This window comes from Mytilus californianus, unplaced genomic scaffold (assembly GCF_021869535.1).
Source record: "Mytilus californianus isolate M0D057914Y unplaced genomic scaffold, xbMytCali1.0.p SCAF_4, whole genome shotgun sequence".
NCBI classification, from domain to species: Eukaryota; Metazoa; Mollusca; class Bivalvia; order Mytilida; family Mytilidae; genus Mytilus; species Mytilus californianus.
The window spans coordinates 105129406-105155415 of record NW_026262690.1 but is presented as its reverse complement, the minus strand read 5'-3'; the positions used below and the strand labels follow the sequence as shown (position 1 = coordinate 105155415).

Below are 26010 nucleotides of genomic sequence, written 5' to 3'. Positions count from 1 at the left end.
CTGCTATTTATACAAAAGCCACTTGGTATTCATCACATTCGCACGAAGCTTTATTCATTATCCCTTTCAAAACTTCATTCTCTGCAGAACTTTGTATGGAAACCACTGCTACAAACCCCCATTCAAACCAATACAAGCTTACAACCATCATCTCGGATATTGCCAGTCACAGACTTTTCAAACCAGTTCGCATTGGAAAAGATGAAACGGAGAAAAAATCCTTTCTAAAATTTCCTTTGCCAATAAAGGTCTCGATACCGGCAACTTCGCAATATCCTTCATCATTAATCAGTTCATTCAAAAATACCTCCCTATTTTAAAGATCAGTCTGTACCTATCATTTCTTATACCTATACCAAAACAATTGCAACTAAAATTTTCAAATACAAACTTGTGTTGCACGATCTCAATATTGACGACTTCAAGTTAAAACCTTCTGATTGCACCTTTGATAGTTCTCCATTCATATATCATCCGACTAGACACGCTATTACTGGTGACCTAAACGTTGTCAATAACACTTTTCTGCAAAAAAATTTTCTGAAACTGACATTCTCAGGATGTTTGATTTCTCAGTTTTAGTTTTAAACCCGGATTTGTTTTTTTCTCAATCGATTTATGAATTTCGAACAGCGGTATACTACTGTTGCCTTTATTTAACAATATATTTGTTACGTTTGGAGGACGTGTTTTTCAACAAACATTTGGCAATTCCCATGGGAACCAACTGTGCTCCTCTTCTTGCCGACTTGTTCCTTTATTCATATGAGGCTGACTTCATATAGGAAAATCTAAGGAAGAAAAAAAGAAGTTAGCAGTATCCTTTAACTTCACATTCCGCTGTAGAGCTGATGTTCTCTCCCCAAATAATTCAAAATTTGGTGACTATGTTGAACGCATCTATCCCATCGAACTTGAGATAAAGGATACAACAGATACAGTTAAGTCTGCCTCATATCTTACATCTAAAAATTGACAATGAGGGTTGGTTGAAAACAAAACTTTACGACAAAAGAGATGATTTCAGCTTTCAAATTGTGACTTTTCATTTCTATTTAGCAACATTCCAGCAGCGCGCGCATACGTAGTATATATCTCCCAGTTGACACTATATTCTATAGCCTGTATTTTCTATCATGATTTCTTGATAGAGGGTTGCTGCTCACAAAAAAAAGCTATTTAACAAAGAGTTCAAAGTAATGAAGTTGAAATCACCCATTCATAAATTTTACGGACGCCATCACGAGTTGGTTGACTGTAATGGAATATCTGTTTCACAGATGACAGATATGTTCCAATTGTCTACAATTCCGTCCCCTTTTCCCCAAATGTGACCTACCGAATAAAACTTATCACCGGGTTTGTACTTACACGAGCAACACGACGGGTGCCACATATGGAGCAGGATCTGCTAACCCTTCTGGAGCATATGAGATCACCCAAGTTTTTGGTGGGGTTTGTGTTGCTCAGTTATTAAGTTTTCTATGTTGTGTTTTGTGTACTGTTATTTGTATGTTGGTCTTTTTCTTTTTTAGCCATGGCGTTGTCAGTTTATTTTCGACTTGTGGTATCTTTGGCCTCTTTTTTAATCAGTAAATGTCATTAATATACCCTGCATTGTAAACAAAATTGCTGAATCCGATTTGTTACCAGGTGACAATCCACAGGCATACATGTCATATTATGCTGAATACAACTCATTAAATGATCTTGCCTTTATAGCAGGAAAGCATATGATAATAATTCCAAAGTCTTTGATTGGTACTCACCTGATATTGAACTGTTCACCTCCAAAACTAAATGCAAGCAGGCTATAGCGAAACCATCTGACTTTGAATGGGTTTTTCAACTGATGATTCTAATGTAGATGAAAGATGGGTCTGATAATAATTGAAACATAATGAAAATACAAAGCCTGGTATCTTTTATTAATTTCTACAACCACAGGTCAATGCCATTGTGGTTGAAGTTTCATCCCTGACAGAATGACTAGTCCAGAAGTCACAACACTCCTGTTCTGACATGCAGTATCATTGCCACAGTCCTTTCATGTTAATTAACTGTTCATAAAATGTTAAAAACATTCGAAACACTTAGGTGTTCAAAAAAATAATAAGACAAACATCAGTTCCAAAATATCATACAACAAACAAAAAACAAACAATCCTTTTTGATTTTGTAACATTTAATAGATATTGCACCATATAACATCAAAATTTGAAAATAAATCTAAAGTGAACTAATTATCACATATAAATTTGAAATATATCTTAACAATATGGCATGGTAGTATAAACAACCAAGTTATTTCATAACAATTGTGCACTAGTACAAACTTTTAAAAAACAAGAACTACTGATACAAACTAGAACAATTCCATGCATCCCCGTAAGCATGCATGTGAACTACGTCATGGCACTTAGTGAAATTACCAAGTTGTGAGTTTTTGAAAGGAAGAATGCAACTGAAAAGCAATTTATAATCTAAAACAGTTTTTAAACTAAATTAGCATGTTCCTGAAAAAAATCTGCATTAATTTATTTAAATTATAAGCTTGAAGCTACAGCAATCACTAATACATTCTAAACCAACTTTGCAATAAACCTCAACAGGTTAATCTCACATAACTGATTTAAATGCAGAAACAATTTTAAGCTTTTAAGTTACTGATATCTGGAAAAACAAATGAAAAAACAGTCATATGAAAAGAATTATGTAAAGTATGCATTTTTATGTTCAATTTGGACTATCTTAGTTTAATAATTTATACACATCAAAAAGTGATAAAAGAGGATTTTGATGGTGTTTTCAGAATAAAGTATAATAGGCAATAATAAAGAATTAGAGAAAAATTGGCCAAAAATCATGAATAGGGAATAATGGGATGTTAAGAAATAAAGATGGAGAAAATTAATACAGAATTACGAAATACAAATCATTAAGGAACTATTTTTGACTCGAAGGGACATGTTTTCTACCGTATATTGACAATATTTTGTACAATAAAAAGAATATTTGTTTGGCTCATTCAAAATCATATTGCTTCCTAAATAATATACAATGATATTTTGTTTAAAAATTGTAGTTTGATTCCATTTTTAACACTTTGTAGTCTGCCCTGAATAGATTTATTTTCTGAGACTGAACTGGGAAGCACATTTGTTTTCATGTTTTACACATGAGTACCAGTTGAGCATTCTTCTACATGTTTATTAACTTGATAAAATAAGATTTAATAGTTACAAATAATCATAATTCAACAATTTATAATACAACAGAAAATTTCATAACCTCAACCATCCGATTAAATTACAGAGAAACTGAAAACAAGAGTCGAGTACTGACATTTGTTGTCAGTTCAAACTTAAGTAACATCTTACACTTAGGTAAAAATCTGAAGAAATTGTGGCGACTTATATAAAACAGAAGTACTTATAGTGTGAAAAACTAAAATTACTAATTTGATAGTGTTTTGGTTCTATAGTTTATTGTTATTAAGAATTCCAGTGCTTTATAAAAAGTTGTCATGAATATGACAGTTGTTTTATAATATGTCATTTTAATGCTGTTTGGTTCTTTAAAATAAAAATCTATAGTCTCTAGCACTTTTAGAAATAAATCGCAGTGAAAAGAACATGTTACATTATAAACAAAAGAAAAATTGCTAAAAACAAAAATATTATAACACAGTTAGAACAATTATGTCCCTTCTTTTAAATAATCAAAGTGTCATTTGGTATTCTGGGTTGGATTAGACTAGCTAGGCATTTGTTCTTGTGAATCGTAACAATTTAATCCTAGTGTGGTTCCTAGACATGTTTTAGTAGAATATTGCAATAGAAAATTGAGCTTATTTTATTGTTATATTCATGTTGTGGCCTTATCATTTTGTAAAAACCTTGTATTTAAACAGCATTCTTAAGTTTATAATATTTTTTAGAATAAATTTTGGTTTTAAAGAAATAAGCTAATAATTTTTTCCACATGTAAATCTATCTGAGCAGCAATTGCATAAATGATTAATTACTTCTTTAGATTTTTGCTTTAAAGATAAATTGATACAGCAGCAAAGCTTCAAACCTTCCTAGTAGTAAATATGGTGTATAAATAAAATGCCAGCAAACATGACACACATGTTATAAATATTCTTTACCAGGGACCGAATATTTTGGGATGCAAAATTTTAAAAATCTCTGGCTAAAATTGTTGAATTTCGACCTTTACTTAAAGAGGGAACAACCAAATAGATTTAGTACAATGACTTATACTGAAATGGAAAAGCCGTAACAAAGCAGTCAAGATTTTTTTTCTCAATTCCAAATTATAACATTGTTTCCTTCTATAAAATGCATTAAAAATAAGTGCCTGCAAAGCAAAACAAATATTAAAGGAGCATGAAGTTTTTTTTTTCATTTAACATTTTAAATTTTGTACTGAGAGTAACTTATTAAAGTTATTAATTCATCAAAAACATTTTATTGAATTCAAAAGAATACTCCAGACTATAATTTCTACAACCAGTTACTCTTAGCATTAAAAGAGGGACGAAAGATACCAGAGGGACAGTCAAACTCATTGATCGAAAACAAACTGACAACACCATGGCCAAAAACAAAAAGACAAACAGACAAATAATAGTACAGATGACACTAAGGGTTATTGAAATAAAAGTTAACCCTGAAAACTATTGATAGATGAAACAAAATGCATTGCTGTATTTTTCTGTGAAGTTTATATATATAAGTAAAATACAAATTTTACAACTGGAATTAAACAACAATAAATCAACAACAATATTACAAAAACATTTAAATTTTACATTTCTTTCTTTTAAAGATAAACAAGAGTGCACACGCTGAAATGTCTCGCCTTCTTTACTAATCATTGATATTATGTTGATAGTCCTAAATATAAAGCTTTATTACAACTGTCACATAAACTTAACATTAACAAAGTAAACTAAACATTGACCAATGAACAATGAAAATGAGGTCAAGGTCAGATGAACCATGCTAGGCAGGCATGTACAGCTAACAATTCTTCCATACAACAAATATAGTTGACTTATTGCTTATAGTTTAAGAAGAAACAGACCAAAACACAAAAACTTTACCCTGAGCAATGAACCTTGAAAATGAGGTCAAGGTCAAATAAAACCTGCGTGACTGCCAAATAGATCATAAAATATTTCCATACACCAAATATAGTTGAACTATTGCATATAGTATTAGAAAAAAAGACCAAAACTCAAAAAACTTAACTTTGACCACTGAACCATGAAAATGAGGTCAAGGTCAGATGACACCTGCCCGCTAGACATGTACACCTTACAATCATTCCATACACCAAATATAGTAGACCTATGGCATACAGTATAAGAAAACAGACCAAAACACAAAAACTTAACTATAACCACTGAACCATGAAAATGAGGTCAAGGTCAGATGACACCTGCCAGTTGGACATGTACACCTTACAGTCCTTCCATACACCGAATATACTAGACCTATTGCTTATAGTATCTGAGATATGGACTTGACCACCAAAACTTAACCTTGTTCACTGATCCATGAAATGAGGTCGAGGTCAAGTGAAAACTGTCTGACGGGCATGAGGACCTTGCAAGGTACGCACATACCAAATATAGTTGAACTATTGCATATAGTATTAGAAAAAAAGACCAAAACTCAAAAACTTAACTTTGGTCACTGAACCATGAAAATGAGGTCAAGGTCAGATGACACCTGCCCGCTAGACATGTACACCTTACAATCATTCCATACACCAAATATAGTAGACCTATGGCATACAGTATAAGAAAAACAGACCAAAACACAAAAACTTAACTATAACCACTGAACCATAAAAATGAGGTCAAGGTCAGATGACACCTGCCAGTTGGACATGTACACCTTACAGTCCTTCCATACACTGAATATACTAGACCTATTGCTTATAGTATCTGAGATATGGACTTGACCACCAAAACTTAACCTTGTTCACTGATCCATGAAATGAGGTCGAGGTCAAGTGAAAACTGTCTGACGGGCATGAGGACCTTGCAAGGTACGCACATACCAAATATAGTTATCCTATTACTTATAATAAGAGAGAATCTAACATTACAAAAAATCTTAACTTTTTTTTCAAGTAGTCACTGAACCATGAAAATGAGGTCAAGGACATTGGACATGTGACTGACGGAAACTTCGTAACATGAGGCATCCATATACAAAGTATGAAGCATCCAGATCTTCCACCTTCTAAAATATAAAGCTTTTAAGAAGTTAGCTAACGCCGCCGCCGCCGTAGCCGCCGGATCACTATCCCTATGTCGAGCTTTCTGCGACAAAAGTCGCAGGCTCGACAAAAATTATGATTTAACAATACTATGATGAAATTAGCTTCTTGATATGTTCTTTATGAAAGATAAATCAACTGTAGATAAATTTGTTCTGTTCTATTTTGAGGACATGGATGAATCTTATCCTGTGATATCGATATTTGCAAAGGTTCGATTATACCAAATTCATGGCAATTTCTATGAAAAATAGGTTGACTATAAATATTAATGTTTACTAAATATAATTTAAGAATTAAGAAGACAAAGTTTCTGTCTATCTTTATTTCTAAAACCTTAACCTTATCTTATTGTTATTTCCTGAACAAGAAAGCCGATGTATCTAACATCAACAATTTCTTTGAAGGTCTACTATATATGTGGGTCTAAATATGTTACTTAATCACATATCTTATCTAAATCAACAACTATCTGACATCAAATAATGGTGATTAAAAATTATAGTCCAAAGCAAAGTGTTTTCGATTTAAATCATTTATTATTTTTCAAAATCTCAATACAAAAAAACAAAAGTTTGTGATAATAACAAATGTCACGCCCAGAGAAACCAATAATTTAAAAAAAAGAAAAAACAAGTGAAAACTGTAGAATGTTACCTTTACAAAATCTTATTAAAAATTAAGAAAATAATAATTTATCACATAATTTTATAAGGTAAGTTTTGTGTATGTTTTTCTTTTAAGCTTTTAAGCATGACACAAAAATAATGAACTTTAGTCATGTGACCTATTTGCCATAATACCCTGAATTGTATATCATTGTATATGTAGTAGAAGTATACATGGGCAGTGATTTATATGAACATAAAAATTTTATATTTAATGACCTACCACAAAAAGAACAAAATTTACCAGTTTTGTGGTATTTGATAAAACAGATAAAATTTCAATAACATACATCGGTGGGCAATACAAAAATGAATAAACAAATTTCATAAACATGAATTTCATATAAAATTTCTTACAGAAAATTCAAATAGTCTTATAACTAGCATAATAATTTACTATAATATCCTCGTCATATTTTCTTTAAAAATATATACTTTTACACTCCTTTAACTATATCTCATGTTATGACTTTTCTACAATTAAAATATGTGTACCGGTAAGCAAAATATAATTGTTTCAATATGTGCAACACTTGGTATTTTTGAGGTCATATGTCCACCTGTGAATGGAAAGAATAAGTCCCTAAGTTGGCATTTCATAAAATTTGTTGTCATAATTAAATCAACTGAATTTAAATTAGTCTGTTTATTCCTATCAGTCCTTCATGGAAATCAAAATATTTCATCCATGGAATTTTTCAATGATAATGGGAGATTTAAGGCTCAATTGTCAAGAGTAAATGGCACTGTTGTGTAAAGTTCATATGTTCAACCTATATTTTTTCATTATTTTGCCAGTGAGAAGGCAAATGGACAACTATTTTGACAGTTGCTGGCAGGATTATAAACAGTTCATACATAATGAATGCGAATACAAATAAAGCAAACTAAGGAATAAAATGTGTTAATAGTACTGGCCAATATATATTTTGTGGATTTCAAACTTTTCTGAACAGAAATCGATGTGTGTTTTTAATTCACAATAATTTTTTTTTCAGTTAAACAAAGCTATTCTACACATCTGCAAACAGACAAGGAAACTCTGATTAAAAGATTACTTGACCTGAAAAAATATGGAGCTAAATAACTTTTTCCTGTAGTCACAAATAAGATATAAGAAGCATAACTGCTTTGTTCACAAAAAAATACCCTGCTATCCTAATCATTTTGATTTTAGATACACTTACAGTTGACCTGAACAAAAAGAAAAGTTTTCAAGTTTTTTTTTTCATTTAAAATATCATGTTAACTCTTCCACAAAATTACTGTATACTTCTTTGTGATATTGAAAATCTTCATGCTCACAAAAGATCAAAATGCAGAAAGGCCAAACCACAAAGGACAGAGATTTATCTAAACTTGCAATTCTGTCAGTATTTTTCTTTGTCTCGCATGTTCAAAATTAAAATAGTTTTAAAAATGTTTTAAAATTATCACAAATGAGGTGTGTACACAGTTCATTCATGGATGAGATAGGAATATCTCAGTCCAAGGCAAACATTTGATATCATACGATATCAATTCAAATATAATAGATGAGAAACAGATATATATATTTCTATTATTCCTCTTTTCTATCTGAATCCTGTGATCAATAAAAGTTTAGTTTCAATCACACCATACACAGTCTTGTCATGTTAACTTCTCTAACTGGTTCCAGTTGATACCAGAAAAAAAGGGATGAGCCTTGATATCTTCACTTCCATTTATACCAGAACCCAGTCTTTCTTTAGGGTTGTAACATAATAACTGAAAAAGAAGAAAATCATAAATCTTAGAAAGTATAACAGTTCAAAATTACACAATATCAAAAGTACCATTCTTTCTTAATGTCATAAAGATATTAAAATGTATAATTCTGCATTCCCAAACATTTCAACAAACTATGAATACTGTAAAACATGAAAAAATTTTCTCGCACCATGATAAAAACTTACCTGATGTAATAAACCATGAGCCTCGGGAGAAACAGCGTTTGGGAGGTATAACTGTGTATGTGGTGTGATTCCTCCAGGGTGACTGCTTTTTAAACTCTGAAATGATAGAAAAATAAAAACTGTAATTCCAGAATTTATTGTGATGTTTTATAAATGCAAAAATGCAACAGTATCAAGTTCGCAGTAATAAAAGCTTCTATTCATAATTTCTGTACATGTATTGATTTTTCCTTCACAAAATGTTTGCAATCACATTAATTATCTCTCACATTTTAACAAGTAATCAGGAATTCACATGGATAAATGCATGCAATAATTAATGAATTTTCTGTAGATAACAAAACTCATCCTTTCTTTTGCCTATATCATCCTTCTCAGTTGTTCTGAAGTTTTCGTATCACAGCTTTGGGAGGTGAGCAGAACTTATCAGCAACGTGACAATGTCTGAGGAGAAGTTATCAGCAACGTCACAATGGGTGAGGTACAGATTATCATTTTTTTTATATGTAAATATAGTATAATATTAATATCTCGACACAATGTGAGGCTTTTTCCTAAACTACTTCTCTTAAAATTTTAAGACGATAAATTTATAAATACAAATACCAAGTATGCATAAGCTTAGTGCTTTGTCATTGGAGCTCTGGTGGATAGTTGTCTCATTGGCAATCATACCACATCTCCTTATTTTTATACAGGTAATAGTTATGATAACTGAGGAGTGAGACCTCCCAAAGAGACTTCTGTTTGGCTTTGAAAATATAAAAAAATATGCAGCCACATCTGGTTGGAATAGGGACATGAAATTGGAATCTGTAGGGAAAAAGTCACACTCTCTGCACTTTCAAAAACCATTGCTTTTTTGTCCCTATCCAATACACCCGATATTTCACTACCAATTCAAATTTTTCTGACCTTTATTTTTTAATTTACAGACTTTAAGAACCTAAATAATTTATTGTTAATTTGTTCTTTTCCTGATAATGCATTAAATAATGGATATATAGCAAAATAAATGGGGAATGTGTCCATGGGACACAGATGATGCCCCCGCTTGCATATCATATAAAGTTATAAAGGAACATAACTGAAGAACGGTAAAAGTGATGCTACCCAAATTTGTTATTGATCTGAGTTTTGTAGTAATAAGTATTGTGTATAAGTTTCATAATATTTGGTTGAGGCTAACTTAAGTTAGAGAACGAAAACGAAAAATTCAGCAATTTTTCCTTTTGTAAAGGGCATAACTCTAGAACGGTTAAAGTGACACCACCAAAATTCAAACTTGATCTGTATTTTGTGGTAATAAGCATTGTGTATAAGTTTCATAATATTTGGTTGAGGCTAACTTAAGTTACAGAATGGAAACGAAAAATTCAGCAATTTTTCAATTTTTAAAGAGGCTTAACTCTAGAACGGTTAAAGTGACGCCACCAAAATTCAAACTTGATCTGTATTTTGTGGTAACAAGCATTGTGTATAAGTTTCATAACATTTGGTTGAGGCAAACTAAAGTTAGAGAACGGAAACCAACATTGGGATGTACGTACGGACGGACATACAAGGGTAAAACTTAATGCCCCCTCCGCAACGGCGGGGGCATAAAAACAATCAATCAAGCATATACATTACTGGTTGAGTGATTGATTGATTAGTGTCTAATGCCACTTTCAACACTTTTGTGCTATTTCGTGGACGTCAGTTTTTATTGGTGGAGGAAGCTAGAGTGCCTGTAAAAAAATCAACTGACCTTCGGTAGGAAAACTGACAATCCTAGTCAATAGAGAATAGACAACCTGAGTGAACAGTTGTTCGCTGCCATAGACCACTCTGCAACTGAGGCCCCATTACTGGTGGAAAATATCTGTTTATTAATTTTTACCTAAATGATATTTTTTAGTATATACATTCATAGACTTAACAAACTTTCCCTACACAACTAGTTCATACAATAAAGTACCCACACTCCACCACTCACCAGTCACACACTTACCCTACACACATAACTAGTTCATACAATAAAGTACCCACACTCCACCACTCACACACTTACCCTACACACATAACTAGTTCATACAATAAAGTACCCACACTCCACCACTCACACACTTACCCTACACATAACTAGTTCATACAATAAAGTACCCACACTCCACCACTCACCAGTTACACACTTACCCTACACATAACTAGTTCATACAATAAAGTACCCACACTCCACCACTCACACACTTACCCTACACATAACTAGTTCATACAATAAAGTACCCACACTCCACCACTCACACACTTACCCTACACACATAACTAGTTCATACAATAAAGTACCCACACTCCACCACTCACACACTTACCCTACACATAACTAGTTCATACAATAAAGTACCCACACTCCACCACTCACCAGTTACACACTTACCCTACACATAACTAGTTCATACAATAAAGTACCCACACTCCACCACTCACACACTTACCCTACACATAACTAGTTCATAAAATAAAGTACCCACACTCCACCACTCACCAGTTACACACTTACCCTACACATAACTAGTTCATACAATAAAGTACCCACACTCCACCACTCACACACTTACCCTACACATAACTAGTTCATACAATAAAGTACCCACACTCCACCACTCACACACTTACCCTACACATAACTAGTTCATAAAATAAAGTACCCACACTCCACCAATCACAAACTTACCCTACACATAACTTGTTCATACTATAAAGTACCCACACTCCACCAGTCACACACTTACCCTTCATATAACTAGTTCATACAATAAAGTACCCACACTCCACTAGTCACACACTTACCCTACACATAACTAGTTCATACAATAGAGTACCAACACTCCACCAGTCACACACTTACCCTACACATAACTAGTTCATACAATAGAGTACCAACACTCCACCAATCACACACTTCTGTGTAGTTACCAATACCATTTACCTCTGAAAAACAAATAATCATAAATCATACATATCACTTGCAGCTAGACTGGGTAAAGTCAATTTTTTTCTATTGAATTCCATATTGATAATATGAATTCCTTTTTTTTCGTGGATACTGATTTTCGTGGATAGAGGAAAAATTGTACTTATCGTGGATATTCGATTTTGTGGTTTTCCAAAAGCCTATAGAAAATTTGTACTTAATTCAACATTTAAATTTTTAGTAAACTTATACCAACGAAATCCACAAACACAGGTATCCCACAAATAATTATGAATCCACAGTAACCATGACAAGCATTTTAAAACCCCCAAAAAGTGTATATATATATATATAACAACGATTCAATGTCAGTATAGTAAACTCAAGACAATTAGTTGGTCTTAAACCTCTTGTCAATGAATGGAACTTTGCACATTCAATCACACATGGAAGTAAATGTGAAGGCCATTATGCATGGGAGCCCAATATTGGTGACTTAAAGTTTTAAGAATTGAATAGGCAAAGGTTTAGTCTGAAATTTTTTTTTGTTTCATTAAATTTCTCTCTTTTTTTTTAAGTAATTGGTCTCAAAAATACTCTTCAAATTTCAACAGATTCCTTTTCTAGAGCTTTGAATTTTTTTTAGTGTCATTAACCTTTTTACTAGAAATAATAGGGTTCTACTTACCTGGAGCTACATAAAGCTGGTCTTCTGCTTCCTGGTTTAGTATTCTGTCTGTTAAACTAATCTGACAGAAATATGACAATAAAATATGTCCATTTTCTCCAAGTAAAATGTTGTCTGGCCTTAAATCTCTGTGGGTAAAAACGAAAGATGCAAGATTTACCTATTTTGGCTAAAACTGTATGTCATGTATGTAGAATTGAATTTAATAAGTAAAAATGTTTTAATGGAAATATCACTTAATTTAAAGGGGGAAAAACTACCATTCTGATATGTAACATCAATTAAGATAATATACAGGAAATCTACTTTTGCAATGTTTTAAAAATTTTATTAAATAAAATGATTTATTTCAACCATGTCACGACTGTAAAGTTTAAATGTTAAGGAATCTATCAAAATAAACAGAAAAAATTAAAACAGCTCTCTTTACCATGTTTTACATTATACTGACCTGCAAATTAACCCCTCAGCATGTAACCTTGACACAGCAATAACAATCTCTGCTATCCACTGTCGAATACATGTCTCAGGTAATCTGACCTGTTCAGGACTTGACATTGCTAAATCTAATTGTCTGAAAACATCTGACAAAGTTCTCTGTCTTGTTAAATTTGGAGATTTTAATTCATGTTCAAATGATGCCGAACGGCTAAGTTCTTTAGAATTCATCCTGGAAAGTTTTTGTGGCTTTGACTTTGATTGATCAGTCAGTGTTGATGACCTTGAAGTTTTTCTACTTCCTGTTTTATCAGATAAAGTATCTGATGATGAAGATTTCACTGTACCACTTCTATTTTTAGATTCTGAATCACATGGTTTACTTTCATTATCACTATTTGTGTCTGAGAATGACCTATTTACATCATATATACTGACTTCATTATGATCGGTCAATGTATCACAGCTGTCGTTAAGTTGATCTTTATCAGGTGAAAGGTTTTTATTTACAACACTGTCCGGATAAATACATTTGTTAACCTCTGTATCAGTTTGTGACAATGTTCGTTCAACTGTTCTAAGTAAATCTTTGGCATTTTGAACAATGGCTTCTGCTTCCTCATCTACACCAGAACTTCCTGAATCAGAACGGTGCAGTACAACAGGATCAGAATTATTTTTCTCATTAATTTGCTGTCCATCAAAAACATTATCACAGTTAACAGGTTGATCACAGTTGTTAATCGGTGGCTGGTGGACTATATCTTCTTCGATATGGCTATATAATTGGTGGGTAGGAGATAACTCACTTTCTTCAGGAATACTCTCAATATTTATATTGTCAGATATAATACTATCCACCCGAGGTCTACCTTCATTACTTTCAATACTATTAATGCTAAAATTTTCTAAATTTGTCTGATTACTGTTAAGCAGTAATTCCTGAAATACATCTTCCTGCTGTTCTGACATTTTTGATGCTTCATTAAAATCTACAATTTCTTCTGATGACATACTTTCAATACGACTCAAATCTGGTTTATCGGACCCATTATTGTTGGTTTGGTCGTCAGACATATCACTAATGTCACTTATATTATCTGAAAGTTTGTTTTCCTCAAATTTATTAAGACAAGATTCATTGTCAAACTCTGGACCATCATCTAATAGCTCGTCAGAAGGAACGTTTTTTATTTGATCATTTTCTACTTCCACTTTGTCCTTATCCTTTGAAGAATTTGTATACACATTGAATCCAGAATACACATTTGTGGAAGGTGAAGGAATATTATCAACATTCATGGAGGAATTTGTTTTATTGCATTGTAGGTATTCTCCGATATAATTCCATAGTTTTCCTCCTGTCGCATGCTGTAGAATTAAATAAACAGTATTTTCTGTTTCATAAAATTTATGTAAATGGACCATGTATGGACATGATATAGGCATTATTGTCCTATAGTATTTGCTGCACACACTTGATTTATGTATTGTCTGAAATGCAAAGAAGGCATAATAAACAAATTGAACTGCATATATCAAGCCAGTATAACTTGCACATGCTGAGAAAAATGACACAAAAATTGTGTTTAAGTATGGGAGAACATGATTTATTTATTTATTCTTATATCAGTGCTTTGCGACTATTGTTTTCATGTTAGTTGTTTTTTGTGCTCATACTGATCTATTGACTTAAGCCATTTGCAACAAATATTTAAAGTGTGTTCTTATGTTGTGCTGTTATACACGGCCCCTTTATTAAGGGGAGGGTTGCACGCTCACAAACATGTTAAACCCTGCCACAATCTTTCTGTGACTGTCCCAAGTTACGAGTCTGTAACTCAGTAGTCGTTGTTGTTGGTTGCTGTTTGACATTTCATTTTTTTTCATTTATTGATTTGTTGTAATGGCCCTTGGTTTTTTCATTTTAATTGTTTCTCATTTTGTAAGGTCTGGGCCTTTTATAGCGGACAATGATCTGGTATAGATTTGCTTTTTGTTGAAAGCCATAAAGTAACCTATAGTTGCATAAATCCAGGTTATTTTGGACAACAGTGAGTAGTTGTCTCATTGGTAATCATACCATATCTCCTTATTTCATTTTTAAAATAAATAGATATCGAGATGTCGTTTATATGTACCTAAACTTTACAGGTTATAAGTTCCTAATTAATTCAGATTTTGTGCAATGTTATATTTTTATAATAATAATAACCTCATACAAGTACATGAAATTCTCTATGTTAAAAATACCTTGATAACATAAGTTTCATCTGATGTTTTATCCATCACCAGTAAAACTTTGTCTATAGTTCCCAAAACTTTTAAGTTCTTCATTTCAGAGATAGGTGCTTTAATTAGGTTCAATGTTGGGTCAAGGTCACCAGATGGAGACAACATATTGTCTGCAGTCTACAAGAATAAAATGTGTAATCTTCATACAATAAATTCATAAATTAATATACATTTAATAATGTCAACTGTCAAAGTTGAACTCTCATTAATCTAAGGTAAACTCATTAAATCAAGCTATGTTGTCTGAGCAATTGTATTATTCAGAAAAATATTGAAAGAGCTTGTGATAAATCAAAATAGAATTAAACATGTGAAAGTAAATTGATTATATTGCCTAACAAGATTTTGTGAGGTAGACGAAATTGACCTTAAAATAGTCGTATTGGATTTTGATGTCCAAAAATAGGCAGATCGGACATATTTTGACTTTATATACTGACTACTTTTGTTGGGCATTAATTTTAATCATAGTAATATAATAAGACTGAAAAATGTTTGTTTTTGTAAAGATAAACAATAATTTTACCTGGAGTAGTCTTGCGTAAAATGTATTTCTGCATTTCTCTTTGAAAAATGACTTGTTTAACTTTCTCTTTTTTCCCTTGAATAGGCTATTAAAAAATAATTTATCTACTCTGTGTGTGGAAAATTTTGTGAAAATATAAGAAGTGGCAATTCTTACCTTTCATACCTTTAGTTTCATTGATAAAAAATAATATGGACTCGTCCAGTGACCAGTTTGAAGGTAATTTAAGTTACTGTACGTACACATTCATGCACGTTCTGATTTAATCAATATACATGTATGAAAAAATTAACAGTTTGAAGGTAAACTAATAATAACTTAATTCATCAAATTGAATAAGACTCAATAACAATGGCCGGTCCACATCATAATAAGTAATAGGGGTAAACTAGGTAGGGAGAAAATTACAGACATTTTAAGTTCATTTTTTGCAATTACGAATAAAAATATGTCAACCAAAAGTTTTGTTATAATTTCAAAAACATGTCGTTCTGTATTGTTATAGTTTTCGATCTTCTTTATTTGTGTATTTAAGGCAATAAAAATTATTTTTTCAAATACTGCAAAAAATTTCATTCTGATTGGTTTCGTGGTATTGTCATAAAGTGAGTTCAAATGAACGGTGGTATAGCAAACATTGAATTCCCTCACAAAATGTTATCACACACTATAACATATGAATTGTTTTTGCAAAAATCTGCATAATCAAGATTGTTTCTTGCTGTTTAAGGTTGCAATTCTGTAAATATAGACAATGCAATTTCCCATAGGAACTCCCTTTGCGGCTAAAACTGTGACACTTTTACTATGAAGTTTCGTGAAAAATAATATCCCAGAACGGAAAGTTTATATGCACTACTATTTTATTCAAAGGTCAAAATATAGGGCTGTGCAGCATATTTTCATAATTTATATGCCCTGAACTTCTAAGAGTTTAAACTTATACTAAAATTCTATACTACCCTTACCTTCATATTTGGAACTCCTAAGAATTAAAATTTAGGTGCTACCATATTTTTCTATACTAGTTACATTCCCAAGTGATGTCTCTATGAGATGAAACACAGAGATCATAAATGGGAACCAGTACATTAACAAATTAACATATCTATGAATATTATATATCTCCCCAAAAGAGGCGTGGTTCGAGAAACAGCTGTATTTACAAAGTGCAACCTTAAGTCATCAAGAATAAATTTTTATTAAAGTATTTCCAAAAGAAATTTATTATTTGTGATAGCATAAGGAGAACCAATTCTAGTGTCATTAAATCCCTTTCTCCACTGTTGTAAAGTAAAAATGTCCTGTAAAAAGTTTCTGATTGTTTATTGACAAAAATACCCTTATTTTCTTTGAAGAAAAAAAACACTGCTATGCCATACTGCAGCTCATGTGTTTGTTCCTTTTTTTTTCTACCTTTTCCACATCAGCACATCTTCTAGGTTGTTCACTCAACTAATTCTACTGAGTAGACATGAAGTTTCCTTTTATTTTATTTAAAAACTTGCAAGTACAAAGCACTTACATAAGGAGATAAGTTTTTTTATCTATGTAAAATTACTGATTGATTGTTGGTGTTTTAATCCACTTTCAGCACTATTGGCTATATCGTGTAAGCCAGTTTCTATTTTGATGGAGGAAGCCGGAGTGCCCAGAGAGAACCACCAACTTATGGCTGGAAAACTGGCAATCCTAGTCAATTAAGATTGGGGTCGAACACCCTGCCATTTTCAGGGTTCGAATTCACAACCTCAGTGTTGACAGGCTAGTGAAACTGTAGACAAACTAATTAGACCACTCAGCCATCAAGGCCCCTTTGTAAAATGAGATATAATCTTGAGTGAACATGGGTGTTGAACCCACTGTGGATGAGTGGATTATGTAAATTACATGTGAACCGTACTTACCGACCATCTATTATCATCTACTGTATCATTCGCCAGATGTCTGTTGTACAGATCTTCTGCTTTCATCAAATACTGTGCTGTCTTCCTGCGGACAGCATCCCTCCTTGCTTTATTCTTGTCAGCTGTTAATTATAAATTATAAATTTTATCTTTACACAAATGAAAGTGAATTTACTTTAATTTCTTTTCAAAATACTTTTGAAAGACCAATAAATACCCTTTTCTAATCGTTTTTTCCATAGCAAATATTACTGGATGTGCTCTTGTCAAATAAAAACAAGTGAAACTGCCAGCTACTGCTCACTGATGATACCCCCAGCCCAATTATGCATTTGTTGTTGAGTGATGAATCTGAAAAAGCATCACACGGTATCGCTGACTTATATAAACCCTGAAACCAAATTTCAGAAATCCTTATGATGTAGTTCCTGAGAATGATGCGACGAAAGATATTCATGGGACGGACGGACAAATGGATGGATGGACGGACTGAAGGACAGACAGAGGTAAAACAGTATACCCCCACTTTTTTAAAGCAGGGGTATAATTATAAATTATGGAATTTCCACTTTATTGAGGTACTTATGAAAAACCATTTTATCCAGTTGTTTTCAATTCAAATAGGATGGTAAAGAAAAATTAATCAATAAATCAATAAAATGCTTCGCTGAGCACAGCCTGATACGACCGCAGAGGTCGAACCCTGAACAGTTGGGGCAAATTCGGACACAATATTCAAGCTTGATACTGTCTGAATTTGGATTGTGATCAAATTTTTGACATAATATAGGTTTCTGACACAAAATAAATGTGGTCAAAGATCTTACAAATCTATTGCGCAATACTGTGCAATTGAAGATTTCTTCTTGAAACTTTTAATAAAATGCTTCGCTGGGGCGCAGCTTGATACGACCGCAGAGGCGAACCCTGAACAGTTGGGGCAAGTATGGACACAACATTCAAGCTTGATACAGCTCTGAATTTGGATTGTTATTAAATATTTGACACAGCATAGGTTTCTGACACAGAAAGAATGTGGTCTAAGAACTTGAATTTTTTTAATTTACCTATTATGGTCCAATGTCCAAAATCAAAATACATGGTTAGATTCAGCATATCAAAGAACACCATATATTCAATTTTTGTTAAAATCAAACAAAGTTTAATTTTGGACCCCAACTTGGACAAACTTGAAAACTGGGCCCATAATCAAAAATCTAAACACATGTTTAGATTCAGCATATCAAAGAACCCCAAGAATTCAATTTTTGCTAAAATCAAACTAAGTTTAATTTTGGACCCTTTGGACCTTAATGTAGACCAATTTAAAAAACGGGACTTAAAATTAAAAATCTAAATACACGGTTAGATTTGGAATATCAAAGAACCCCAATAATTCAATTTTTGATGAAATCAAACAAAGTTTAATTTTGGACCCTTTTGACCTCAATATGAACCAATTTGATAGCGGGGCCCACAAATAAAAATTCTAAATTCATGGTTAGATTCAGCATATCAAAGAACCCTATATATTCAATTTTTGTTGAAATCAAAAAAAGTTTAATTTTGGACCCCAACTTGGACCAACTTGAAAACTGGGCCCATAATCAAAAATCTAAATACATGTTTAGATTCAGCATATCAAAGAACCCCAAGAATTCAATTTTTGTTAAAATCAAACTAAGTTTAATTTTGGACCCTTTGGACCTCAATGAAGACCAATTTAAAAAACGGGACCCAAATTAAGAATCTAAAAACACGGTTAGATTTGGCATATCAAAGAACCCAAATAATTCAATTTTCGATGAAATCAAACAAAGTTTAATTTTGGACCCTTTTGACCTCAATATGAACCAATTTGATAGCGGGGCCTACAAATAAAAAATCTAAATACATGGTTAGATTCAGCATATCAAAGAACATCATATATTCAATTTTTGTTGAAATCATACAAAGTTTAATTTTGGACCCCAATTTGGACCAACTTGAAAACTGGGCCCATAATCAAAAATCTAAATACATGTTTAGATTCAGCATATCAAAGAACCCCATATATTCAATTTTTGTTGAAATCAAACAAAGTTTAAATACTGGACCCTATCTTGGACCAACTTGAAAACTGGGCCCATAATCAAAAATCTAAACACATGTTTAGATTCAGCAAATCAAAGAACCCCAAGAATTCAATTTTTGTTAAAATCAAACTAAGTTTAATTTTGGACCCTTTGGACCTCAATGTAGACCAATTTAAAAAACAGGACCCAAAATTAAGAACCTAAATACACGGTTAGATTTGGAATATCAAAGAACCCCAATAATTCAATTTTAGATGAAATCAAACAAAGTTTAATTTTGGACCCTTTTGACCTCAATATGAACCAATTAGATAACGGGGTCCACAAATAAAAAATCTAAATACATGGTTAGATTCAGCATATCAAAGAACCCCATATATTCAATTTTTGTTGAAATCAAACAAAGTTTAATTTTGGACCCCAATATGGACCAACCTGAAAACTGGGCCAAAAATCAAAAATCTAAATACATGTTTAGATTCAGCATATCAAAGAACCTCATATATTCAATTTTTGCTAAAATCAAACAAAGTTTAATTTTGGACCCTTTGGACATTAATGTAGACCAATTTGAAAACTGGACCCAAAATTAAAAATCTAAATACCCTGTTAGATTCGGCATAACAAATAAATAAATGTGATCAAAGATTTTACAAATCTAATGCGCCATACTGTGCAATTAAAGATTACTTCTTGAAATTTTTCAATATTTGAAATTTGAAAAAAAAATAATATTTGAAGAATAATTTTTTTTAATTTCTGAAATCTGAAATGAGAAAAAATTGGCCCCCCACAATTTCTTTTTATCCCCCCCCCCCTTTTCCCCCCAAAAAAATTCTTTCCCTCAAGATATGGTCATAATCTCAATTCAAATTTCCAATGGAGTTGGCAACCATAATTACCCATTTAAATTTACCATAGTGCTAACTTAATCTATTTTATAATAGAATTAATAAAAATATAGTGTCAAATCTTTCATATGGATTTTTTTGTAAAAAAAAAAGATGAAAACATTTGCAGATATTTTTACTGGTTTTCCTTTATAAATATGCATTTCTTTAAACATAATTTAAAAGCAGAGTAAGGGAAGTAACCAAAACGTTGTATTTCAATTTCCTCCCTTACACTGTTTTAGATTATCTTTATTGTTCATTAACCATTACTTTATACATAATTTAAAAGCAGTGTAAGGGAGATAATTTCAATGATGTATTTGATTTATCTCCCTTACACTGCTTTAAATTATGTTTTGTACTAAAGTATTTGTCCATTAACCAGGACAACCTTGTTTTTCCCCCTTTTTTGCCCCTAATTCCTAAACGGTTTGAGCCATAACCCCCCAAAGCAAATCCTAACCATCCCTTTGTGGTATGGAAACTTGTAGTATAATTTCAGAGAGATCCATACACCGTTCCACAGTTATTGTCTGGAAACTAGAAAATGCTCATTTTTGGTCCCTTTTTGGCCCCTAATTCCTTAACTGTTGGTACCATAACCCCCAAAATCAATCCCAACCTTCCTTTTGTGGTATTTAACCTTATGGTCAAATTTCAAAAAGATCCATTCACTTAAACTAAAGTTAGAGTGCGAAAACCAATATGTATTCGGACGACGACGCCGGACGACGACGACGACGACGACGCCAACGTCATACCAATATACGACCACAAAATTTTTTTGCGGTCGTATAAAAAATTCGAAATTTGAAAAATTTTGAAAAAAAAATATGAATCCTTTAAAAAAATTGTAAACAAAAAATCCCCCCCCCCCCCCCACTTATTGAAACCCCCCTTGGAGCAATAACCCCAAAACTCAATCCCAGCCTTTCCTTTGTAGTATAATTTCAGAGAGATCCATACACTTAAACACAAGTTATTGTCTTGAAACTAGAAAAATGCTTCTTTTTGGCCCTTTTTTGGCCCCTAATTCCTACATGTTTGGGGCAATTAACCCCAAACTCAATCCTAGCCTTCCCTTTGTTATATGGAACCTTGCGGTACAATGTCTGAGAGATCCATACACTTACACACAAGTTATTGTCCTGAAACTAGAAAAATGCTTGTTTTTGGCCCCTTTTTGGTCCTTAATTCCTAAACTGTTTGCCCCATAACCCTTAAAATAAATCCGAACCTTCTACTTATAGTATTAAACATTGTGGTACAATTTCAGAGCAATTGAAATACTTATACACAAGTTATTGTCCTGAAACTAGATAAATGCTTGTTTTGGGCCCCTTTTGGGCCCCTTAATTCCTAAACGGTTGGGACCATCATCCCTAAAATCAATCCCAATCTTCCTTTTGTGGTATTGAACCTTCTAAAAAAATTTCATAGAGATCCATTTACTTAAACTAAAGTTATTGTCCGGAAACAAATGTGTCTTTTGACGACGACACAGACGACGAAGACGACGACAACATCATACCATTATATGATCCCAAAAAATTTTTTGCCGTCATATAAAAATGGTCCTATACATATTGAAATAAATGTGTATTGGAAATTGGTGTGGGAATAAATGTTCTTTTTCTCCATTACAGTTTTTGTTGAGTTCCTGTTGCACAATTTTGAGGTTTCTTCTGTATTTTAACTGATATGAACTGTTCCAAGGACTTTTATGTTTAAATATGACAGGCCAGAATAGTTTACTAATACACAAGTTTTATTATTCCATGTTTTAAACAAATGTTCACTGACTAATTATATAATAGGGTTAAAAGAGTTGATAGACTATTTTTCTAATGCAATATTTTGGAAATGCATTTACTTTCAAAAATTTGAAATTTCACTAACAAGCATGACATTTTGTTTTTGAAATCAAATGAATTTTGCAGACCTATGGGCTGAGAATACCTTAAAGCAGACAATTTTATTTTAGAGAGAAAAAACAGTTGAATAAAAACCTAACAAAAAAATCTCCACATCTTCATGTTTTCATATCTCAATTCTTACTTTGTACACCCTGAAGAAGTATTCCAACACCACTCTTATAATAAGAAAATGCCAGCTCAAATTTAGAACTGGCTTCACATTCCTGTGCCAAGCATATCTGATCAGCAGCACAATAGATATAATCCTCCTTTCCACCAAGATCCATTGTTGATACACTTTCATTGGTTCCTGATCTAAATCGATGGGAGGGGCTTCGTTTTGATCCATGTCGTGGAGATGATGTTACACTTGATGTTCGACTAGAGGATGAGGATGTTCTACTGTGCCACGATAGGTCAAGGTCACCTTTACCACATTCAACAGAAGACAGAGTTCTAGGCTTTAATGGGTCAAAATCACTGAGATCTGGCTCTGTAGCTGTATTGGTATTAGTGTTAAGTTCAGATGAATGGTCAGGCAATGATTGAGTAAAATCTGACCTGTCCAAGTTCAAACTAGGGGGCTGAAGAAAAAAAACATAGTTTTAAAATAAAATTTGTAAAGGGTTCCGTGGAATCCTGTGTCTCACCTTCTGCCTGTGGAATCCAATCCTGTGTCTCACCTTCTGCTCTTAGTGTAAAATTGTAATGTTGAGATCACCCCAGGTTTTTAAGGGGTTTGTGTTGCTCAGTCTTTAGTTTTCTATGTTGTGTTTTGTGTACTGTTGCTTGTCTTTTGGTTTTTTGCAATGGCATTGTCAGTTTGTTTTATTGACTTATGAGTTTGAATACCTCTTTGGTATTTTTCGCCACTCTTTTGACTGCAAAAGTGTAATGTTGACTGTAAACAGTATGTCCATTTATCCTATAATGTTGTATCATAAGAGGGAGACTACTCTACTTAGCTTTCAGTGACATTGTTTGATATGTTATATATAATTTATATCATTATTTTGTACTGTTTTTGATGTCTTATATACTGGCATTACAAAGTAAAGTGCTGTTTTTATAGCATATTCTATATTTAGATTTCGTTATTCCACTGATAAAATTGAAATAGGGAGGCTTGAGTGCTTAAAAAACTAGTTTAACCTAGTAGTCTTTTCAAAACTCAGGTTGATTTACAGCTAGTCATATTGTATGAATACTTTGTCTATTATTGAACACAGTATATTGACCTTTAGTTTTCCTTTGATTTTTTTGGTACTGTTGAGTTGCTGTCTCATTGACATAAACATTCATTTTATTATTATGTCTCCCTTTACACCACTCTAATAAAATCTCGTCAAAACAGAACCTGCTTATCTCTTCAGTCAATCATTTTATATTTGTTTTGTTCCTTTTCCACTACACTCCCCCTTTTACAGTACCTGATTATCTTCATCATCCTGCTGTAATGGTACTTTACTAAATTCTTCTGTCTCATCTATACCTAGAAAATACAAAACAGTTTTGTTTTTTTTAATCATAAAAGACATATATCTCCTACATTTCCTTAAAAAAAAAGGACCAAAACAAAATTATCTGACTTACAAAAAACTTTGAAATGCACAATCAAATATATAAAGCTCAGTTCCATCCATCCCAAGAAAGGAGACTTGGATATAAAAATGTTCAAAAATGCAAAATTCCTTATTCCATGATTTGCTATGTAGGAATTATCTTAAATTTACCAGGAGTCGGCTTCACAAAAAAACTTACGACTAAGATTGATCGTAAGTCATGAACAATTCAGTATACTTACAATCAATCTTAGTCGTAAGTTTTTTTGTGAAACCGACTCCTGATTTGAAAATAAAATAGAATGTCCACAATAACTCTTTGTTTGAAGAAATTCTTTTAGAAGATTGATTCTATTACCGGAGTAGAGCTATCATTAACAGACTGTTGTGATGTACTATCAAAAGGTTGAACAGAACAAAACCAATATATCTTCCCATATATATTTGAGGGAGACGTAAAGTACCTGGATTCTCAATTTTTTTTTTACACCTATTACACATGCCTTCGGGTAAACAATGATATTGAAACCAAGTATTATAACAAAAATATATTATTTACATTTTTGAATAAATCCAAATATTTTCCTACAATATTTCTTCCATCATAAAGTTAATCAGGATAGAAACCATAAATGTATTTATCTTGTATATATCTGTAAAGCTAAAATGATCTCATAATCATGTAAGAATGTTATAGAAGTTGTTAGTAGTCTAAGACTAGGAGAGGCTAGGAAATATGGCTTCACATCTATTAAAATACTTTGAATAATTAATGGAGATTATTAGTATTCCTGTTCTAGGACATAAAAAGCAAGAACCTAGACTAGGGAAGGCTAGGAAATATGACTTAACATCTATTAAAATACTTTTAATAATTAATGAGGATTATTATATAATTAGTATTCCTGTTCTAGGACATAAAAAGCAAGAACATAAGACACAGATAGGTACACCATGTTTGAAAAGACTACTGAAAATTCTTATTAGACAACATATTGTACTTTCGCCAATGTCCCCAATGATAAAAATGAGTTCTTTAATTGTCAGTATTTGAATGACATCTCATTTATCAATATCAAATAAGGATGTATGGTATGATGAAGATGATTGCCAAGGAGACAATTATCCACCATAGATCAAAGGTAAACATACTGCCACCAAAAACTCCTTTTTATCTAGCTCTAAAGAATATCTGTCAATCAAAAACTGTAAAATAATAGTTTTTCCATGTTCCCCACTGTCTTTTTAGTTTCCAAAACAGTGCTCATTTAAACATTTGATATTATTTCAATAAAGAATTAAGAAGAATTTGTAGATATAGAGTGCTTACAATGCAATTTTTGTATGATTTACATTTCCAAGGGGCATAATTCCCATGAAAATAGTTGATCGCTTCTTATTTTCCAACTAATCAGACACATTACTAATATAAACTTCATAAAAATCTGACAGGAAATGTAGGCATAAGAGTGCTTACAAACCCAGATGGACTCTTAATTTATATTTATTCTTATCATGAGAATGAATGGCGACAAGTAGTTTGATCTTTAATCATGTAAAGAACTTTCAATGGTATTTTTAAATGATGTGTATTTACATGTTATGATTCCACATGGTTTTGTTAGTAAACTGGAAGGAAAGTTTAGTCATCTCATAGGGATTTTCCACTGAATACAAATCATCAGACCTGCCAACTTTCCAGATTTATTGGGGATTTACCCCATGAGCAAAACAACTCAAAACAGGCATTCACATGAGTTAGATTAATATCAAAACAACTAAAAACAGGCATTCACATGAGTTAGATTAACATCAAAACAACTCAAAACAGGCATTCACATGAGTTAGA

The 26010-nt window shown here is 32.3% G+C and overlaps 1 protein-coding gene across 4 annotated transcripts in view; it reads right to left on the bottom strand.

Moving 5' to 3' along the window:
* Window positions 1-2167: 2167 nt before the first annotated feature.
* Window positions 2168-26010, bottom strand: part of LOC127738979 (ribosomal protein S6 kinase delta-1-like) — a 31761-nt gene continuing 7918 nt past the window's right edge. For 2 of the 4 annotated variants that reach the window (XM_052250482.1, XM_052250483.1), the window contains 9 exons: window positions 24030-24091; window positions 22742-23183; window positions 17716-17837; window positions 15241-15399; window positions 13001-14481; window positions 12550-12677; window positions 11796-11878; window positions 8906-9001; window positions 2168-8717 (listed from right to left, as the gene is read on the bottom strand). In XM_052250482.1, the coding sequence (XP_052106442.1) occupies window positions 8601-8717; window positions 8906-9001; window positions 11796-11878; window positions 12550-12677; window positions 13001-14481; window positions 15241-15399; window positions 17716-17837; window positions 22742-23183; window positions 24030-24091 (2690 nt within the window). In that variant the 3' untranslated portion in view covers window positions 2168-8600. The remainder of the gene's footprint in view (window positions 8718-8905; window positions 9002-11795; window positions 11879-12549; window positions 12678-13000; window positions 14482-15240; window positions 15400-17715; window positions 17838-22741; window positions 23184-24029; window positions 24092-26010) is intronic. The other 2 variants (XR_008000232.1, XR_008000231.1) reach the window with 2 other exon arrangements.